At 32.5% G+C, this 23,086-nt stretch overlaps 1 protein-coding gene across 1 annotated transcript; it reads right to left on the bottom strand.

Moving 5' to 3' along the window:
- Positions 1-5,615: 5,615 nt before the first annotated feature.
- On the bottom strand, positions 5,616-21,449 carry LOC149537011 (uncharacterized). The gene is made up of 3 exons (XM_089806396.1): positions 21,217-21,449; positions 6,415-6,531; positions 5,616-6,316 (listed from the first exon to the last, which is right to left on the bottom strand). The coding sequence occupies exons 1-3, from the start codon at positions 21,447-21,449 to the stop codon at positions 5,830-5,832; spliced, it is 837 nt and encodes a 278-aa protein (XP_089662522.1). The 3' UTR covers positions 5,616-5,829.
- Between the last annotated feature and the right edge of the window lie 1,637 nt (positions 21,450-23,086).

The following is a 23,086-nucleotide window of genomic DNA, read 5'->3' as shown; positions in this document are numbered from 1 at the left end:
TCATAAAATAAGTACTCCCCCAATAGAAGTAGTTTGCAAAGGGCCTACCAAATCAGAATGTGCTAATTCTAATAGTGCTCTAGCCCTTTTAGAATTTCCAGAATTAAAGGGAAGCCTATGTTGCTTACCAAATATGCAAGCCTCACACTTGTCATATGAATTTACAATGTTTGGCAAACCTTCTACCATTCTTTTCTTGGACAACAAATTCAAACCAACAAAGCCAAGATGTCCATACCTGAGATGCCAAAGCTTGGAGGGGTCTTCAATCATGCTCTTCAGAGCTGATTGCTAGTGTATTTCTATACATACATGCTTGGGAGGTGCAGCACCAACTTGAGAAGAGAAACATGTCTCTATCCTCAATGGGAACATTCAGTTCTTTCTCATTTGGATTGCTACAAGTAATCTATTACTCCCATCCTTCTCATGAATGACACACTTGTCATTTTCTATCAGCACCTTGTATCCATTTTGAATGAGTTGTCCAACACTCATCAAATTGTGCTTCATACTAGGGGCAAAATACACATTTTGTATCTCCTTCTTCTCACCTTCCTTGGTGCGAACCATAATAGATCCTTTGCCCACTATGAGAATTGTTCCATTATTTCCCATCTTAATTTCAAACTTAAAAGTCTTATCAATGAAAGAGAACAAACTTAAATTACCACTCATGTGGTTGCTACATCCGTTGTCCAAGTATCATATCTCAAGGCTTTATTCTTCACCAATATTACACATGATGAAGGCAATGGGATTGTTTGCATTTCTAATGTTCACATCAACCACATTAGCATTTTGCTTTGATTGATCACCCTGCTTCTTCCATCATTCACTTGCATAATGCCCATATTTATGATAGTAGTAGCATTCAACATTACTCTTATTGGAGTTGTAATTCTTCTTACCTCCTCTAGAGTTGTTTGCAAAGGTGCTTGCTCTCTCTTGGTTGCTTGCTCATTCTGAGCTTTCTACACTAGCATTCCTTTGACCATTCTTTCCACGACCTCTGCTTCTTGAGCCTCTACCGGAGCCATTTCTACCTCTCCCCTTGCCTCTTGAATTCTCTTGAGCTTTGAAAGACTACTCTTGGGAAGTAGTAGTGGATCTGTTTATCCAGTGCTCACGGGTTTGAAGAGTTCCCATCAACTCATTCATGGTCAATGTGGTGAGGTCCTTTGCTTCCTCTATGGTCATGACAAGATTGTCATATTTCTGAGGTAAACTCCTCAATATCTTCTCTACTATCCTCTACTCATCATATTCTTCTCCATTTGATTTGAGCTGGTTTATCAAAGTGGAGATTCATGAGCTGAACTCTGCAATAGGTTCATTGTCCTCATCTGAAGGTTCTCAAACTCTCTTTTGATCATCTGTAGCTTCATTACTCTGATCTTATCAGTTCCCTTGAAGGTCATCTCAAGGATGTCCCATGCTTCTTTGCATAATTTGTTGCTACAATTTTGGAGAAGATTGTTTTTGTCATTGTTGCCTCAATCAAACTTAATGCCTTTGCATTCTTTCTCCTTGACTCTTTCAACTAAGTCTTTTGATTATTGGTAAGGGCAGCATACTGAGTTGGGTCTGTCACATCATTGAACCCATTAATCACAAACTCCCATAAATCATTTACAACCATTATAGTTTTCATCTTCGTTGCCCATGTCTCATAGTTCTGTCTATTAAAAGACAGTGGCTGCTATTATATCTTTCCTATATCTCCTGCCATGACAAATATCTCATAAAAAAATGCCCTAACTCACTGTGGATGTGGGGCCTCAAAGCTCCGATATCATGTGAAAAATAAAACACAACTTTAAAATTTTTTCACTTAGCACTAACTATTGTCGAGTGCTAGTTTTGCTTGGCACCTTAAGGAGCCGAGTGGCAGGAGGGTGCCGAGTGAGCTCGACACATGAAGGAGTCGAGTGAACTCAGCACGTGAAGGGCAACTCGGCACCAATGGATGCCGAGTGAGCTTGGCAGTGTGGTTACCAATTGAGCTCGGTCACCACTGCAGGGTGGAGCTAGGCAAAAGTGGATGCCGAGTGAACTCGGCTTAAACTACAATGTTTCAACCCAGACAAAGACCTGACCGAGTGACCAGATTATAACGTGAACTTTTTCACCATTAAAACCAAAGAGCCAAAGCTTGAAATATTCAACAATAAACTTCTCAAATCCAACAAATAAGGGAAGAGCAATGGATTCAAGTATGCCTACTTCATTTCTATTCAACTTTGATTCAAACTATTACAAAATTTAGAAACATTCGGCTCCAACTAGAAAATTCTAAAATAACCCTAAAATTTTAAACTGATGAAACTTCAAATTTTTAACTTTAAACTTGCAGCTCTAATGGCTGCATACAGGAATGTCTGGAGCAATCACTGCTTCAACAAGACGAATCAAACAATAACAAACTTACAAAATAACCAACAAAGAACCACGTGCAACTGCAGGCACAAAACAAACAAACTTCCTTATGTCTCTCTAATGACTAGATCTGTTGATTGCTTACTTTCTTCTTCCTTCTCTGCTCTTCTTTGCAACTTCTAATCTGCTCAACTGGCTCTGATTGGTCGAATGAATGTGAGACATTCCTTTTGTCTTCTGCCAAAAATATTTTTCCCCTCATTTCCAAATTTGAAAACTCACTTACCTGTAATAAATTTTTCTAACTGTTGTGCAATGTGCAAGTGGTCAAGGATGGTAGGTGGGCGTTTGGCTCTAGGGACAAACGTCAACTGCAATAAATATTCCAACAGGTAAGATCTTTTCGGTACATTATCTTTAATTTAGCCGGAACACCTGAATTTCTTGTCTAAAGATTTTATTTGTTTATTTGCAGGTGAAAAGTAGGGAGCAAGACGGAAAGGATTCGTATGAAACGATGTTTTTAATGGCTGCGGAGGAAGGGGGTGAATATGATGTGGTTTTCTTCAAAAGATTAGACGAGGAGCTCAACAAAGTGAATTCATTTTATCGTAGCAGAGTTGAAGAGCTTGTCAAGGAAGCGTCCGAGTTGGATAAACAAATGTCATCTCTGCTTGCCTTCAGAGCCATTGTGCGCAATAAACCTGGTCAATATTTTAAGACCGCTGATATCAAGGAAAAATCACCTCCAAATCCTGGAAAATATTCTGGTATAGATCTCAAATATTTAAATATTTACAGTTGCAATCAATTACATTTTGAGCTTGAGTTTATTGAGTTTATTCAGATAATATCAAGTAGAGTAGCCTCACAACACCTCACAGAAACGGTATGGTAACGGAAGATAAACTGTTTGATCTTTTAGAATTCGATGAAAAACCTAATCTTGATAAAGCTTTTGCTTAAACTGCTCTGCAATCTATCTTTAAAATGAATGAACAAAAAATGACTTTCAAATCACAATCTACGGTATAAATTCCATGAATTACAGCATGCATTCGTCGAACTTTGCCTATTTCAGCCGCATTATTCCTGATGTGAAGTTTTATTTGAATTTATAATTTGCCTCGATATGCTTTTATATAATATGTGTTTTAAACTATATTCTTGATTATTAAATTCCATGATTTACAGCTTAAATTCATTCACGGTTACAATTTTTGAAGCTAACTTCGCTTATTTCAGCCGCTTATAGATAATTTTATTTAAGCTAGCTTCGCTTGTTTCAGCCACCGCATGATTCCTGATAGAGGTTTAATTTGAGCTTAACTTTTTGACTCAACATTCTTATATAATTTTTTATTTATTTTTAATTATTAATATCTATAAATTATAACTCGAGGTCATCAGTTTCTATAATTTTCATATATTTCAAAGTATTTAAATTATTTAAACTAATTTTAGCATTATTTCTAATATGAGATTTCATTTAAGCCAAATTTAGATTATAAATTGTCTCAACATCCTTGTAAGTATAATTTATATTTTAAAATTATTAGAATCTATAAATCACTGTTTAAATTCATCAATTAGGCCCTACAATTATTTCTACTCTACACTATATTTTTCTAATTATTAAAATCTATAAGTTACAGCTTAAATTCATCAATTTTTACCACATAATCGCTTTTAGAAGAACATGATTTCTGAAATGAATGAGATTTTATTGAACTTTACATTATAAATTGCTTCAATATCCTTGTTGCAGATAGACTTTTCTAAGTGGAAAACCCTCCACTTGTCAACGAGAGTTTTAGCAACATAGATTTTCTAACATTATCCTTGTTGCGGATAGACTTTTGTAAGGGGAATACTCTCCACTTGTCAAGGAGTTTTCGCAACATAGATTTGCTTGCATAGAATCTGTTGATAACTCTATTTCTACCAGTGAAAATAGAGTTTCCATTTCATGACATCTGAAAAAACAGATTAAAGCAGTTTCACTATTCTGGAATGTTTAAGCAGTTTCAAATCTATTCTGGAATGTTTATTTTTCTAGATAGTTTCGTGGACTGCTTTAGCTTTAAAACATGATTAAAATCTTTCTTTTACTAAGCAGCAGCAAGGGATCAAAATATAGAACAGAATATGATGTGCTCATGGAAGAATCCCCGTGGCTTCAAAGAGATCGATCAAGCATAATTTTCTGGCAATGTGTGATTAAGATTTCGGCCCAACACTGAAAAATGCACGCCATCTAGTGACACAGATCAGGCCGGGGCTGTTGACCGTTGTTCTGTGTTCCATCAGTATTATGGAACTTGACATGGAAAAAATATAATTGCGTCAAATATGTACTCTAACGGGAGTACCTAAGAACTACACTCCTCTCTTCTAGTTCTGTGTAGAGCTTAATTAGATTCCTTCGTTTCTCCTGGCCTTTATATGACAAAACTTCAAATGGAACACCAAAATTTAGCAGTCAACGTCGCACCCCTGCCCCCTTCTGGGTAGATGTTTTGGAGTTGGAACACAAGTTTCAGGCTTCCACTATTTTTATAAATCCAACTTAAAATGTAGTGTTGAAAATACTCGGGCTATATTCATATGCCATCTACATGCAACAACCTCTGCAGGTTTAATTGGCATCTTAATAATAGAGTTTAGGATGTCCTCAAGATATCCAACACAGGCGCGGGCATGGACACATATTGATTTAATTATACATGTAATGCAGTAAGGGTTACTCATGTGATCGAAACATTTACAGCCCTCGCCACTCACAAACAAAGCTTACAATGTTAGGATGTGCTCGAGAATGCTTCATTAATTCAAAGATTTGGAGATCTTTCTTGCGAAATCCATATTGTGCACACTCTCCAACATTTCAAACCATTCCTTGACATGACATCTCTTTGAGGCATTCTGTCAAACAATTCAGGTGCGTTGTCTATGAGTTCACGTTTTTGCATTTCTTTCAGGCATTCTGTCAAGCAGTTCACGTGCCTTTGTCCCCATAAATATGAAAAACATCAGAAGAGAGGAAAATTACCCTGCTTCCACTTTCAGTGCCCTTCCTTGCAGTCACAGGCAAATAGACAAATCATGTCAAATTGTGCCAAAACTGTGCCACCATTAGGCAAATCGACTTATAATAGAGCCAATTCCATACAATATTCTGTCCATCTGGAAGATCAGGTGAAATACAATGATGGAAGGCAAATATGTAAGGTTGAATCGTAAATATACCTGCAGATTGACCAAACAACAAAAGGCCGAGGTCATTCTCACGGGATAAAAACTTTGACCCTCGTCTTTGAGGACCAGTTATTGCAAAAATTATAGGCAGAGTTTATCAAATATCTCCATATCTAACAAATTCGCCAAATTTCTACATGTTTTCACATATCATTTGCCTTTTGAATGTTTATCTTAAATTACAGCTTAAATTTATACAATTTTTATTAAAGTAACTCTGCTTAATCCAGCCGCAGGATTCCTTATATGAAGTTTCTTTGGGTTAATTTTGGATTTTAAATTGCAAAAATATCCGTCTGCACATAATCTGCGTTTACATTGTTTTCTCTCCTTGCAGGGCCTTCTCGTATGGAAGAGATAAATGAAGTCTCGATCAACGCTGACGACACTGTGGAGACTGAAAGCATGCACACCAGAGCAGAAGCAAAAACAGATAACGAAATTGAAATGACCCCTCTGGGGTTCGAACCTGCCGCAGCCAAAGCAGCTCCAGCTGAAAGGCAGATCCGGCAAAAGATGAGAAGCAACAATAAACCACATCCGATTGAGATCATAAAAGATGTAAAAATAAGAATTACGCCAGACACCCCGCGATCTGTCATACGAAACATCCTCAACAATCCGGAGAATCAGACACTGAGCAGAAGGGATCTCAGGAGAGGCAACGAAATGGTTCGCACTGCGTGCATTGAATTCTATGAGAAACTGACTATAGTGAAAAGTTACAGGTGACAAAAAATGCATGATTTGTTATATACCCATGACGTGCCCGCTTACTGTTTTTCCTGATCGGTGTCTTTGCGTGTGACAGCTCGCTCAACTTGTTGGCCTTCTCCAAAATAATGAAGAAATACGACAAGGTGAGTCCCACCGTCCACATACCCACTTTGCCTTCTGTCACATTCATGAAGTTAGGGTTGCTACTAGCTATATATACTTCTATATATATTACGTCGAGAGTAATCGTTCTCAAGGTGCCTATTTTTATTTAATTCCAAAGTTATTTTAATCGAAGTTGAGATTAATGAAAATAAAAATAGGCGCCTCGAGAACGATTACTCTCGGCGTAATATATATAGAGGTATATATAGCTAGTGGCAGTCGCGGCACAATAGAAAAAATATTTACTTTTTATTTTTTATTTTGATAAGGTTACTATAAAATTGTTAATTAATTTTTAATTAGAGTTGTATGAAGTTAGTATAAAATTATGCTTCAAAATATTTTTAAAAATTTAATATAAGGAGTTTAATATAGATTAAAAATATATTTTTTATTTTTGGAATATTGTAATGTAAAATGTTATAGTCATACATAGATATATGGTTAGGGACAAAGTTACCATTATAGTTAATGTTAACCTTAGGGATAGAATTAGGGTTAGGGTTAGCATTAGAGTTAGGGTTGGAGTTAGGGTTAGGGTTTGAGCTATGGTTAAGGTTAGGGATAGAGTTATGGTTATGGTTATTGTTAGAGTTATGGTTATGGTTTAGATTAGAGTTATGTTTATGGTTAAGGTTAGGGTTAATGTTATGGTCATGGTTAAGGTTAGGGTTAGAGTTATGGTTATGATTAGGGTTAGTGTTAGGGTTATAGTAAGGCTAACGTTAGAGTTATGCTCATGGTTAAGGCTAGGGTTAGAGTTATGCTTATAGTTAGGGTTAGGGATAGGATTAGAGTCCAATTATGGTAGAGTTAGAATTAGGGTTAGAGTTAGGTGTAGAGTTATGTTTATGGTTAAGGTTAGGGTTAGAGTAATGCTCATGGTTAAGGTTAGGGTTACGGTTAAGGTTTGAGTCAAATATTATTTTAAATTTAATATAAGGAGTTTAATTTAGATAAAAATATATAGTTTATTTTTGGGATATTGTAATGTAAAATGTTATAGTCATACGTAGATATATGGTTAGGGACAAAGTTAGGGTAAGGGTTTGAGCTAGGGTTAAGGTTAGGGTTAGGGTTAGATTCTAATTATGGTAGAGTTAGATTTATGGTTAGAGTTAGGGGTAGGGTTAAGGTTAGTGTTAGGATTAGAATTAGGGTTAAGATTAGGATTAGAGTTAGGGTTAGGATTAGGGTTATAGATAGGGTTAGGGTTAGGGTTAGGGTAAGGTTCTAGGTTAGGGTTAGGGCTAGGGTCAGGTTTAGGGTTAGAGTATGAGTTAGGGTTAGAGTTTGAGTTAGGGTTAGGGTTATAGTTTGAGTTAGGGGTAGACAAAGCATTATAATTTGGGTTAGGATTAGGGTTAGGTTTAGGGTTTGAGTTTGAGTTATGGTTAGAGTTAGGGTTAGAGCTAGAGCTAGAGTTAGAGTTAGGGTTAGAATTAGGGTTAGTTTTAGGGTTTGAGTTACCAATAGAGTTAATTTTACAGTTGGGTTAATGTTAGAGTTAGGGTTAGGGTTAGAGTTTTGAGTCAAGGTTAGGGTTAGAGTTAGGGTTAGGGTTAAAATTAAAATCCAATTATGGTAGAGTTAGATTTACAGTTAGAGTTATGGGTAGTGGTAGGGTTACGCTTACAGTTAGGGTTAGAGTTAGATTTAGGGTTAGGGTTAGGGTTAGGGTTAGGTTTATATTTAGAGTTAGGGTTATATATAGAGAGAGTTATATCAATGTTAAGGTTAGGGTAAGGGGATTGAGTCAGGGTTAAGGTTAGAGTTAGGGTTAGGGTTAGGGTTTCAGTCAGGATTAAAGTTGGGGTTAGGGTTAGAGTCTAATTATGGTAGAGTTAGATTTACAGAAAGAGTTAGATCTAGGGTTAGAGTTAGGGGTAGGGTTAGGGTTAGGGTTAGGGTTAGAGATAGGGGTAGACAAAGGGTTAGGCTTAGGCTTAGGGTTAGGGTTAGGGTCAAGGTTAGGGTTAGGTTTAGGGTTAGAATATGAGTTACGGTTAGAGTTTGAGTTAGGGGTAGACAGAGTATTAGAATCCTAGCTACGATTAGGGTTAGGTTTTGGGTTACGGTTATGGTTACGGTTAAGGTTAGAGTTAGGTTTAGGGTTATAGTTATAGTTAGGGTTAAAGTCCAATTATGGTAGAGTTAGATTTAGGGTTACAGTTAGTGGTAGGGATAGGGTTACAATTATAGTTAGGGTTAGGGTTAGGGTTAGAGTTAGAGGAAGGGTTATATTTAGAAGTTTTCTTATGGTCACAGTTATAGTTAGGAGGGGAGTAAGGGTTGGGATTTTAGATTATATTTATTATTATATAAGGTGCCCTATATAATAATATGTATATTCCCACACTCATGGATAAGGTTAGGGAAAGAAGTAGGACTGTGGTTATTAGTGTTACATTTAGAGTTTCATTTAGGAGGGCATTGTGTGCTATTTTTTCCCCCTATTCAACCCATCACTGATGTCTGATCTGAGAGACCTTAAATGGGATAGGTTCTTTGCAGAGGGTTAACATCGCTAAAGTTGGCGGCTAACATTTTGTGTTGGCTCAGTTTCTTCATTGACCACGCTGGATCATTTTTTCTTGGTCGGGTTGATTCATGCTGCGAGATTCGATAACTTATTTCTTCGCGAGCTATCTTCCCATCTTCCCAAAAGTGCAAGATGTTGCCATGCATTCCCATTCTAACGTTTCTTTATATGCTAGTGTCTTCGAAGCACTCTAAAGCCTAGAATTGCACAAGATGTTGCCATGCATCTCCATTCTGATGCATCGTCATGCTACATTGTTTCTTCAATTCTTTGAAGCCCAAAATTGCATCATGCTACCACGCATTGCCTTTCCAACATTTCCTCACTCCACAATGCTTTCATGAGTCTTTAAGACCCAAAATTGTGCCACATGGAGGGGGTTCACACCTTTTGTGCTATCTGCTTCGTTTGTTGGGAGGAATCTCTTCACTACATCTTAGTCATCCATTGGAAATAAAGCCAATCTTGATCGACGAATGTGACTTAATCCTTCATTGGGAGGAGTTTCCTCGTTGCATCTCAATCATCCTTTTTGAGGGGAGAATCTACATCGACGGTTGCGACTTAATCCTTCATTGGTGAGGATTCACGATGCATCTATGCCGTCTATTTCGAGAGGAAGACCTTCATCGATGACCATCATTCATTTTTGGGGAAACCAAATTCCCCCTTGGGATCAACCTTGCATTTTTTGTGGGAGGTTAAGACATCATGTTATCTCTTTTCATAGTTTTTTGCCAGCGACATGAATGTCTTTCCTCTTCTTTCCATGAGTCTCCATTCTAGCGCCTCCTTAAGCTGCATTGTTTCTGCAATGCTCTAAAGCCCAAAATTGCATCATGCTACTACATGTCACCTTTATGACATTTCCTCACTCTGTAGTGCTTTCGCAAGGCTCCAAGACCCAGAATTGTGCCATGTAGCAGGGGTCCCCACCTTTCGTGCTATGGTTACAATTTAGATTTTAGGGTTATGGTTAGAATCAAGGTCAATTCTAGAGTTTATAGAATATTTAGAGTTAAGATTAGGGATTAAATATACATGAGGGTTAGCATTGGGTTGTATGATAATTACAGTTAGGATTATAGTTAGATATATCATTTAGATTAGGTTTTAGTCAAGGTTTAATTAGACTTAAGATTAGGGTGAGGATCAAGGTGAAGTCTATATTAGGGTTCATATCATGGTAGGATTGAAACTAATGTTAGGGTTAACATTGAAATTATGATTAGGGGTAAGGTGAAGATTTATATTTGGTCATGATTGTGGTTTGTGCTAGGATTAGGGTCTAAGCTATGATTAATTTTATGATTGTACCTTTAGGGTTAGGGTTTTGTTTAAGTTTATGATTATGGTTACAACTATGGTTTATGGTTCAAGTTTAAAGTTGGGAATGTGATTAGGATCAGGGATTAGTAAATTTTTTAAGAGTTCGCTTATAGGTTTACACCATGGTTAGGACCTTGGGACTAGATTTAGAGTTTAATATCATGGTTATCCATATAGGTGGGTTTAGGATTTTGATCAATATTTTGAAGTTTTTTTTTACATTATGGTTAAGGGTTAGATTTTAGGGTTAGGACTATAACCAATATTAGTGTAGGTTTTTGGTTTAGATTATGGTTTGGACTAAGATTTTTGTTATATCAATAGGGATATGTTTTAGTGCTATAATTATAGTTTAATGTTGTATTATAGTTATATTGTACATCATTGTTGGGGCTAGGGCTAAGGTAGGGGTTGTTGTTAGGGTTAACTAAGGATTACAATTAGGATGGTTTATCTTTTCAAGTAGAAAAAAAAACTCATATTGATTCAAAAACAAAGAAATTATACTTCGAAAATATTTTTCTATGTCATAATAGATTCATTTATTTTAATTATTGTATTAGTTAATTAGTTGTTTGATGTTTCAAAGTAAACATGGCTTATTTTATTTAAATTTAAATAATATTATTGTTTTGAATTGAATTTAGCTTAATTGTTAATGATCATATTTATATTTCTAATATTAACTCCAATTTGATCAAAGACTAAATATATTTTTGGTATTTTTGTAAACGAACTTGCTTAACACTTCCCTATTTCAAAGTTAATAAAATATCATTTCTATTGTCTTAGATTTGAGGGTAAGTATATTAAATAAGTAATAATAAATGAACATTATGATTAATATATTTCTAAAATAAAAATATATTACTTAAAAACTTGTTTATTTTAAATGAATAAAGTACTCATTTACTTATAAATTTTAAAAATAGAAATTAATCTACATATATATAAAATATTTATTCTTTTTCCTATTTGCATACAAATTAATTAAAATCTAAACTTTAAACTACATAAATATTTTAAAAATATATATCCATCAATAAATAGTTTAGAATAAAGTAAAATCTAAAAATTAGACACATATAGAATCTTTTTAATTTCTATATACATGTTTTTCTAATTTATTTCTACAAACATGCAACTGATATTTCTATTATCCATTTTTTTCCATTCTAAAAAAATCTAGATGTAAATAGAATTTTTTTAGATGCATGCAATCTTTCTAATTTTTTCTACATACATATATTAACATTTCTATTTTATATTTTGTTTTTACATTATGGTTATTTCAATCAAAATATGTAGATGTAAATAGAATTCTTTTCAAAAAAAATTATTTAAATTTAAATAACATTATTGTTTTGAACTGAATTTAGCTTAATTGTTAATGATCATATTTATATTTCTAATATTAACTCCAATTTGATCAAAGACCAAATATATTTTTGGTATTTTTGTAAACGAACTTGCTTAACACTTCCCTATTTCAAAGTTAATAAAATATCATTTCTATTGTCTTAGATTTGAGAGTAAGTATATTAAATAAGTAATAATAAATGAACATTATGATTAATATATTTCTAAAATAAAAATATATTACTTAAAAACTTGTTTACTTTAAAGTACTCATTTACTTGTAAATTTTAAAAATAGAAATTAATCTACATATATATAAAATATTTATTCTTTTTCCTATTTGCATACAAATTAATTAAAATCTAAACTTTAAACTACATAAATATTTTTAAAATATATATCCATCAATAATTAGTTTAGAATAAAGTAAAATCTAAAAATTAGACACATATAGAATCTTTTTAATTTCTAGATACATGTTTTTCTAATTTATTTCTACAAACATGCAACTGATATTTCTATTATCCATTTTTTTCCATTCTAAAAAAATCTAGATGTAAATAGAATTTTTTTAGATGCATGCAATCTTTCTAATTTTTTCTACATACACATATTAACATTTCTATTTTATATTTTGTTTTTACATTATGGTTATTTCAATCAAAATATCTAGATGTAAATAGAATTCTTTTCAATAAATCTAGATGTATATAGAATTCTTTTAATTTTTTACATACATAAAATCTTTCTAATTTTTTTCTACATACATAAAAGAATAATTTCTATTTTCTATTTTAAAAAAAAAGCTATCATAAAGATTGATAAAAAAATTGATTGCATATGCATTCTTTAGTTTGTGCACTAAATGCACAAAATAAATTGTATAGATTAAAACTTCCCGTGCTGGGCACGGGAATATACAATAGAAATATCAGTTACCAAGAATAGTCGACCATAAGCAATCAAATCTTAAACTCTACAAAATTTCTTGCAAGCAATCTTTGTTCTATCTTCGGCTGAAAAGGAAAAAAAGAATTTCAGATCTGAGATTGTTTAGATTGCCCTATTCGATTCAAAAAGCCATGGAAGTCATCGCAATTACATCTCCAAGAGGCCTAATGTGCCTTGATTCAGTACCCACATGCTTATCTCCATGAAAAACTCTGCACAGGTCCTCCAGTGGCCTCAATTTCGGTCATATGAACAGAATTCTAAATCTAAATGAAATTAATTAAAATTGAAATATAAATCAAAGTAGAATATTATAACTAATTTTGAATTTCAATTTACTTCTACATCTAAATCTAAATGAAAATGTAAATAAAAAATAGAAATCTCACCTGCAAAAATGTTACTCCAAAACTTCAATTTACTCCTATTCAAAAACTCCAATCTAATCCTCCAATAACCTCCACCTCTTCCTTTCTGCAAAAACATAAAATGAAAATGAAATGAGGAGCCTTGGTTTTATAACTTCTGAGAGGCTCCTCATATCCCCCAACAGACATCTCTTCACATTCCACGAATTTGTTTCAAATTCCCCCACTCCCCGCAAAAAAAAAGCATGAATGTGCATGCAAAATTATATTTAACAAAAAAAAAATCATATTGAAATTATTTCACCCCTATTTTTTCGGGCCCTACTTTTTCGAGCCTATTATTTCGGCCTCCATTTGGCTTCCTATTATTTCGGCCAGCTATTATTTCAGAAATTCTTTTTTAATATTTAATTTGGAAGTTTGTAACTGCTCCCAATTCTTTTTTATTGACAAGGAATCTTGGCATATTCCCGTGCTGGGCATTTGTGCTACCATTGTATAGAATGCCTCTCGGCGTAATTATAGAATTCTTTTCTTTGAACTTTATTTTCTGCATTAATGTATGGAAGAATGGGGCATCACGATTGAATGTTTCACCTATTTCACTTGGGACCACTTAAAGCGAGAATCTCATGAAATACGTACGTGGAGATAAATGCCAAGTAATTGTTGACATGAAATACCAACGACTTCTTCACATTAAAGACCAACTAAATATTTTAATTATTCAATCTGTTTGTATTAAAATTCTATTATTACTAGCAGTTGTATGTACTCACTTATACTTGCCAGTCATAGTTATAATGTAATTATAATTAATAAAATACATATATAATTATAATTAATAGAATAGATATGTAGTTATAGTTAATATTTTATGTTTTATTGTATATGTTATAGATAGTTTAATTATTTTCTTGAATATAATAAATGAAATATTTGAAATAATAATAAATGATATCATTTAATTATTTTTAAAATTAAGCTAGTTTGAATAATAGATAATTAAATTGAAAAGGTGATATACTTGTATTATAATATATTATGAAATACAATGAAGATATAAAGATTCATATAGAATAAAGATATAATGATTTACATGTTAATACTTCATAGTTTTAAAAATATATAAATTAATAGATAACGTTATAGTAATTTATTGTTTATTAAAATTTTATATTTATAAAACTAGTAAAGGATATCAGAGTTTTGTTAAAAGAAAAATATTAGCATTTATGAGGTTAAGGATAGTTAATAATCTCTACATACCAAAAATCTTTTTGCTAAAAATGTAATATGGAGCAACTCCGAGAAAAGGACTCTTATAAGACAAAACGAATTGAGCCAATCATATCATTTATATAGTTTCTAAAAGATATAATTAAATAATTAAACTTTAGAAAAAGAATGTTTTGATTAAAGAATAGACATTCACTCTTGAAGAAAACCCACAAATTTATTTTGTGATCAAAAGCTTCCTTTGACAAAAGAAAATTGTATCTCACAATATTGTAATATAATTGCATAATATTCATACACCAACCCTAGTATATTGATTAGGTACACATTTTATTAAATGGGATGTTGGGTTAGTATTTATGATATGTATTTCACTTTTATCATGCAAAATGAGATATACATTCAAAATAAATTTAAAATTATTATATTTATAATACATATATAATTGATATTTAAAATTGTAACAAAAATAAATAATATTGTAATCATAGAACTAAATACATATATCTAATTCTACAATTCTACATTTCACTTTGTAAACTATTGATATAAAAATTATTAATTTTAATCTAAAACAATTTATATTTATTAAATTAGCTAAATTAAACTTTAAAAAAAAATTATATAGATTTCTTGCTCTCCTTTACCTTAGTGACAAGTAATAAGAGTCAATTGCATGTGGATATGCAATTGATAAAATACAAACTTTACCCTATTAAAACATAGAAACATCCCATAGAAAATCAATTTTGTAAAACATTAGAATCTCTTCTTGTAACAAAATAGAAGGAAACTTATTTTTATTCTTATTTTCTTTAATGATTTTTTTCTTCTGATAATTATTCATAATGCTTTGTTCTATTTGACACGCATCTCTCCACAAATATAATATTTCTTTACATGTACATCTTCCTTGAGATTTTTTACATCTTTCTTGGAGATTTTTTCATTTTATTTATTTGTACTTTTATTTGTTTATACTAGTGCTCTTTGTCAAATCTTTTTGTTATTTTTTCTTGAAAAGTAATTTAAACATTTTCAAGCTCAAAATAGAAAATATTTACAATATTTTTCATCAATCTAAGATAAAATAATTCTAGACTATGCTAGAAGTAAATAATAAAGTGAACTTTGTATGAAAGTTTGGCATTTCTCCTTTCTTGATATTGCAAGCATTTTCCATGATATTCTCAACAACTTTTTCATAGCACAACATCAAATTCTTAAAAAGAGTACAATTTAGATTAGAAAGTTGCAAAGACAATATCACCATTTTATTTCAACCCCAAATTGATTATGATTACCAATACAATTTTATCCTTTACATATTTCATACACACTATCCAAGTTTTTTTAAAAAAATTCTTAAAATATTTTAAAAGCAATTACAATATTGAAAGCATTACTCTTACTATACTTTACTATGCTTTGGTTAAACGTAGTTGTGTTACTATGCTTTGGTTAAACGTAGTTGTGCCCTAGTAAACCCCTATTATTTGATGGACAAGGTAAGCATGCTTGATTCCCACTCCTTTTCTTCAACCACCACTTCATCGCAAATCCTTCACTCGATCCACATTTTTTTATCAAGCTTTCACATGTATAAATAATTTCAAGATTAAAATTTGATTATATGGAGAATATTTTAATGATAAAAATGAGAAGAGAAAGGAGACATGCATATCAAGAAATGTCTACATAGAGAAATACAAACACAAATAAAAATGCAAAAATAAACAAAAGATTCACTACCTCAACAAATGTATTTCAAGGATAAAAGTGAAATAATGGATCTACAAGTTGTTTGAGAAAAACACCTTCACTCAAGATTCTACTCTTAGATTTTTATTTTATAGACAAAGTCGAAAAGAGAGTTAGAAATTGGCTGCCACAATTAGAAACATGCAAATTCTAAGATTAAGTTAGAATCTTAGAAAGTCGTCACAATAAGAAACTTGCCAATTTTAAAATTAAAAAGAAAAATGAAAGGAAATTAAAATAATTGGAAACAATTCAAAACAACCAGAAATATATTTTTATAGGCTGACAATTTCTCGGTGAAAATTTGTTAAATCCAGGAGCAAAGCTCCCACATATAAGCCTATCGGCTTAATTGCTCCCATTTTCATTTTTCTACTTTCAATTAATTCTTTCATTCAAAATAATCAAAGTACTAAAGTTTAAAATTGTTTATTTTTAAAATATTTTTATAATCATTATTTCTTTTATTCTATTGGCTACTCTCAATTTAGGCAAGGGTTTAATAATTTTTTCAAGTTAAAAAAAAATAGAAAATTTTCCCAATTTTCCTTAAAGTCTTCCCATGGTCTGGGGGTTTAGAAGTTTCTTCAAACTTCTACAAGCTTCATAGAACTCTGTCAATGGAGACCTCTCCTATTTGATATACACACTTTTTAGAAGTGAAGGAGAGTGTCTAGCATGCACTCAACTTTAGAGAGGCTTGGTGACTAGCCTCAATTCCCATTTCATTTTGGTGCAGAGGTAGTCTAACAAGGCATTGTGATACAACTTTGTCTGGCATAGATGGGAGGAGTAAAAAAAAATCATCCATGCCCAATCGTGTTTTTGCAAAGGTTGCCTCCCTCAATTTATTAGGAGAACAAGAAAATAGGGAGATAAAGTTGTAAGCAAATATATAGGGTTACGATCAAACTCTCAACTCTCCTATAACCCTAATTCATGAACAATTGTGCACTAAGCTCCTTTACCTATGGCCATAAACTCACAAATTTGCAAATAAGGGCATTTTCTTTCTTAAACATAATCTTGGATTCAATCTCTTCATCTAAGAAAATAATTGTTATCTAGATCTCTTCAATGCTAGTACACAAGAAAACAAGTTTTTCCTATTTCTATCTTGACCTTTGATTAATTTCCCTTCATTGTTTGAGTACCTTAGAATACAAGAAGCAATCTCGTCAATAAGAGTCAGCTTCTACTAATTGGAACTAGTGTCATGCTACAACATCTCCTGATACTCAACAAAAAATTTTCTTCTCTGTAATTTGATATCATCACAAAATTTGAAATAAATTCTTCTGCATGACTATCCACATTTTCCCTTGTTCCTTTTTCCACCTCTGTCCACCACACTCCCTTCTTCATTTTCGAAACCGAAGAAGCCTCAGATGCTTCCCCCTTCGTTCTCAAACCCTCAAAGCTCATAATCTCACTTTGATCTTCTCTATTTCCTCAGAATTCATCAGAACATGGGGCATAACATAGTAGTAAATATATAACATTCATGTTCGCCTTAACAAAAGTAGGGAAATTTTAATATTGCTAATATTGGCGCTACCTAATCTCTAGAAAAAATGCACCCAAAAAAAAAAAAAAAAAAAAGTCAAACACGATTTTTTTCAAATTCATGAAAACATAGCGAAATTTTCTCAAAAATTTTATTTTTTTCGATCACAAAATATACAGATCATGAAGATCAAATGCTGAAAATTTCAAAAAATTTCATTGTGTTTTCATTTTTAAAAAAATTTAGTCAATGGTGCAATTTGTATGGAGGATAGCCACGTTCATTAATATTAGCTTTGTGGTCGAGCACTACACTTGCAAGGCTATACTTTCATGTGATGTTGGGGCTTTGGTAGTGTTATAATTTCCTATATCTTCAAATTGTTTTGTTAAATAGGCATTTCTATGGGACTTTCTGATATTTCTCTACAACTTTATGGTTTTAACTTTTAAAAAACTAATGGGAATTGGATTTCCATGCCAATGAGTCAACAAACTTCATTTCACTCTACTACAATCATATGACCTTGCAACTAAGTTTTGAGAATTTTTCTTAGCCTTTTGCAAGTGAACAATTTTTTTAGTAGAATGATTTGGTGGACAACTCATGTTAGTCTCAGAGACAAGATAGAGTTGGCAAAGAAAATAAAGAATAACATGAAGTTTGTTCTTATATTCTTGTGCACACATATACTCGCTGGAATAGAAAGATGTGGGTGAATCCCATGTAATAGGTGATAATTACAATTTCACAAAGGGGTTTTAGGGCTTTAACCATACAAATAATTAACATTAGCAAAGAGGATCTAATAAAATTATGTTAATTAGTAAAGGAAAAAGCATGATTTTTTTGATAGATGTTAACAATAATCAAAAGTGAAGAATCATCAAATATTTTTTATCATTCTTAAGTTAGATATAGGAGGATTCTTGTGAGGTTGGGTTTGTTTATTCTGTTGCATTCCTTAATGACCATATCAAAGGCTTGTGAGGTTGATTTTTTAAATTCTAGTTCTCTTTTGCTTTCTATGTACTTTAGCATTGTTCATTAAAAAGATAAGAACTCAAAATTAATTGACAATAAAAATAAAAATTGGTTACTTCAAAGAAATCAAAGAGAAAAACACTATACTAACCTCTTAAAAGAATGTACAAAAGGAGTGAGAACCTCTAATGTACACAACATTAAAGAATATACCATATAGAAGCTTGAACCTCCAATGTACACAACATCATAAAATATATCATATAAAAGACTTCCCCAAATTTTATAAGCATATTAAACTATTGAAACCATGTTTAGCTTGATAAAATTTTAGATATAATATATTTTCTAATATAAATAATAATATCAATATATTCTATAATTTTTAAAGTAATGTACAATATGTTTTATATAATATACTTTATATTACAATATCATTATATTTATTATTACACATAATAATCAATATAAATAAACTATATTAATCTTATTTACTAAATTTTATACAATCTAGACTACTAATCTTATTTTTAAAATAATATTTTATTAAACAAAGAGCATAATTAAAATAGAAGGATGATAATCTTATTTGCCCATATAGTTGGGATTAAAAAATAATTATGATGATTTATATATTAGGAAAAAAAGACTAAATTTAACAAACAACTCTAATTTTTTCTATTATATATAAGAGGACCAAAAAATAATAGAACCAGAGAGTTTACAGAGTATCAACAAGGAGGCCTAGCCTCCATCCAACAATAGAGTATCAAATGTACAATGACATCAAAACATGAGGAACAACCAACTAATGTAAAACATCAAAATGAACATCCATCGAGGCAGTCCAGCCAAGCGGACCCTCCATCCAAACAATGTTTTTGTGCTCTTGAGTTAGAGTTAATATGACTCTAATTTTAACTTTGTATTTTTATAATATATAAAATTAACTTCGTAGAACATTATGAATGCTAAAAGTTCTATGATTTGTTGGGGCACTTCTCATTGACCATTACCTTTTGGTCATCTTGCACCTAGGCAATACAGTATGAACGAGGGTGTTTCTACCTCTTTAGTTTTAACTTTGTGACCATCTTTTTTGACACCATATTATCAGTAATCTCACCATCAATAATCACATCATAACACTTATCTTCAAATTTCACTTTGTGCAAAACAAGGTCCTCCTTTTATCAGGTTCATTTTCACCACTCAACAAGACTCTTCTGTTAACTAGGACTTCTCCTCTTTCAGCATCTTCAGAATGTGATGATTTGGCATCTTTATCAAAATGTGTAACTCTGGCCTAGCCTTTTGTTCTTTGATCTATCCTTCCTTGGTTCTAGGAACATTCAAATGCTCTATGCTCTTCTTCTTCACAATGAAAGCATTTTCCACACAAACCTCGTCTTCTAGATCTTTGACCTCTGCCTCTTCATCTTTGATCTCTATTTCTCTGATCATGGAAATAATTGGAACTATTTCCCCTCTAGTTTTGATAGCTACTGTTAGCCTCATCCTTGTTCTTCTTATCATCATTTTGGCCTCCATAAGACTGTCCACAAGATCTTCCATCGTGACCTCTTCCATCATTTTTCTTATCAAACTGCTTGTTTAGCTTTTCCTCAACTCTTAAGGACAATTGGTATGTCTCTTCAATATTGTTCATTCAAACCAGACTTAGCTCCTCTTGAAAGCTTGACCTCAAGCCATTAAGATAATAGACAACTTTCTCTTTATTATCTTTTGCATGGTCGATTCTAATCAAAACTCGGTAAAACTCCTTGGTATACTCTTGAATAAATCTTCTTGCTTTCTTTAATCCTTGCATTTTCTTTACCAAATCAAGCTCATAATCCATGGGAATGAATTATTACTTCAATTTAGCTATCATATGATCCCATCTAGTGATTTTATCTTTTTTTACTTTCTTAGTTTTCTCTAATTGAGTTTCCTACCACCATATCTTTGTGTGACCCTTCAATTTGACTTTTGCAAATTTGACCCTATTAGAATCCTTAATATCTTCATATTCAAAGTATTCCTCCAATTAGTTAATCCGATTGATTAGCTCCTCTTGGTTGATATTTCCCAAAAATGTGGAAACGTCAAACTTATGTCTTTTTCCAATCTTAGAGATGGCCTAAAAAAACCTCTTCTTTTGGGTTCAATACTGCCTCTTCTTCAACATTTTCTTCTTCTTCCTCATCTTCACTTTCATCTCTTATGGCAAGATTTATTCCTCTATGCATTTGTTCTTCCAATGCTTTCATCTGCCTTTGGAGGGGTCTAAAACCCTTAGGTGTAACACCTATAACTCTTCCACCATGCTCTCTTTGTGAAGGCATTTTTGCGCTTCTGTTGAAACCCTAGTGCAAACTACCTCACAATCAACGATCTGTTTACACACTCAGCCCAAACCATGGTCCTAATGCAACTACCTCACAATTGGCAATCTATTTACACACTCAAAAAATCTTTCTTTGAAGAGGATTGATTTGACAAACTAATCATTAGAGACATCAACTTTACAAGACTCTGTTTGAAGCTCTCTTGGAAACAATCTTCTTATCTCTTGAATAGTAACGTCTAAAACTGGTGCTCTAGGGACTTAGAGCTCTTCTCCGATAAAATCTTTCTTAGGGACATATGTGTACTCTTCTTCTTCTTCTTCATCATTATCATCATAAGGAAAATTTAATTCCCCTAATTGCTTTGCTCCCTTAATATGCTCTTTTTGTACTGAAGGTTCCCTTCTATGAATTTCTTCCTCTTTTTCTTCATGTACATCTCCATCATGCCCTTCACATGGAGGGATTATAGGAGGTGGCTTGGGGGATTCAGGGGATTGGGGTCTTCTTTCTAGATCATCTAGTATGATAGCTTCCATGTCTGGGATCCCAACTATGTTTGGATCAATGGACTTTCCTCTCAATCTTCTTCTCTAATACATCCTCAAGCCTTCTTGATTTTTAGGATCTTTATCAATTTTAGTATCAAGGGCTAGTTTTTCCCCTCTGGCTCTCTTTTGTCCTTTTCTTTCCTTCAAAACTATGTCAGTGAATTGCAACAATATATTCAAACTCTCTTCATTTTCAACCACAATTTATTTTGTTTTTCTTGTTCTTCCCATTTTCTCAGTCATGGTGTCATATATGCTTTTAAAATTTTCCAAGAGTATCCTCAGTCTTTGTTCCAAACGTTTACAATCTAAGAGTGGGTCATATTTGGGATCCTTCTCTCTTATCTCCTCCAAAGTCTCTTCATACATACAACAATAAGCTTTCTTCCTCTTCTAGATTATTGCATCCTCTTCATTCATTATGATGTCCTTTGAGCATCAGTCTCTCATAGGAATCCTCAATTTCATTCATCCTTTTAGAAATGACACTCATATTGTAAGGTATCAATAACTGAATAAAATTATTCCTTCCATCCTTGATAATAGAAAAATGGTGGAAAATTTTTAGGTCTGGGAAGAAAGTCCACTTTTTGGCTTTCTCTGGAGGGAAATCAGTATCTTGCAACATTGCAATCTACCTTATGATCTGTAAGAAGCCAATTCTTAATGAAACATATTTTGGAAGCACAAAAGGCCTTCCAAGAAAACCAAATACTCTGATGACTATGGTGAAGGGATTAAAATAAATGTCTCCCCATTGATGACACATCTTTGGCACTGAATTGAATTTAATAGGTCTTATGAAAAGTTTTAAGGGTCGGGAAAATCTACCAATCACCTGTAAAAAATTTCTCATTAAAATATTTGCAAATTGGTTTTCAAATAACAAAAAACTTGAACCCTCCCAATCCATTGATAGAATGGTAGACTGTAATTGGACAGGTAGTTTCTCCACATCTCTCTAGAGTTCTAGGTCCATCTCTTCTACAAAATAATCTTTATTATGAAAAAGAAGCATGTGCATCAATAATGAATACCATTTAAAGTCAGTAGACTCTCCTCTTTTTAGGATTGTCAATCCCTCATTGATGTTTCTTTCTAAATATCTGGGAAAATCATAAATCACAAGGTCTCCATACTTTTGTATTCCCAAAGACATTCATATTGTTGTCTTGCTAAAAAAAAATCTATTTATCAATCCTAACACTTGGTATAGAGCAGTGTGGGTGTTAACCAAGGCATCATTATAATGTTCACAACTTCCTATTGTGTATGAAATGGCCAAGGGAGACACTATTTAACTGTGTCTACTTCTTTCAAGAAGAAGATTATCATATTCTGCTGCAAAATCTTTCCTACCATGTCAAAGGCTTCTTCGAACATTTGGAAGTCTAGAACATTAGTTATATCTTCAGGAGGGCGAAGGTCGAAAGCTTCCCTAATTGCATCATTAGTTGTCTTCAACAGAACACCTCCCTCTATAACCATGACTTCATGTGATTGAGGATCACACTTGTCTACAAATTCTAACAATATATCAAAATCTAGAAAGACTGTAGGCATAACCAATTTTCCCAAGTCATATTGCCACACGTTTCTGAGTGGTATTCCTGCATTAGCTTGGC

The sequence above is a fragment of the Cupressus sempervirens genome, chromosome 10 (genome assembly GCF_028749045.1).
Source record: "Cupressus sempervirens isolate cs-2001-9-10 chromosome 10, ASM2874904v1, whole genome shotgun sequence".
NCBI classification, from domain to species: Eukaryota; Viridiplantae; Streptophyta; class Pinopsida; order Cupressales; family Cupressaceae; genus Cupressus; species Cupressus sempervirens.
The sequence above is the reverse complement of the archived record's forward strand: the minus strand, read 5'-3'. Positions and strand labels throughout refer to the sequence as shown.

Bases quoted from the DNA above. Each gene is read 5' to 3' on its own strand.
- LOC149537011 (XM_089806396.1), bottom strand. From the start codon at position 21,449: ATGGAAGCTATCATACTAGATGATCTAGAAAGAAGACCCCAATCCCCT. The intron at 6,532-21,216 runs GTACACATATGT...TGAATGTGACAG, and splicing joins GATGAAGAAGAAGAAGAAGA to AAGGCAAAGTGGGTATGTGG. The intron at 6,317-6,414 runs GTAAGCGGGCAC...CAATGCACGCAG, and splicing joins GACACCGATCAGGAAAAACA to TGCGAACCATTTCGTTGCCT.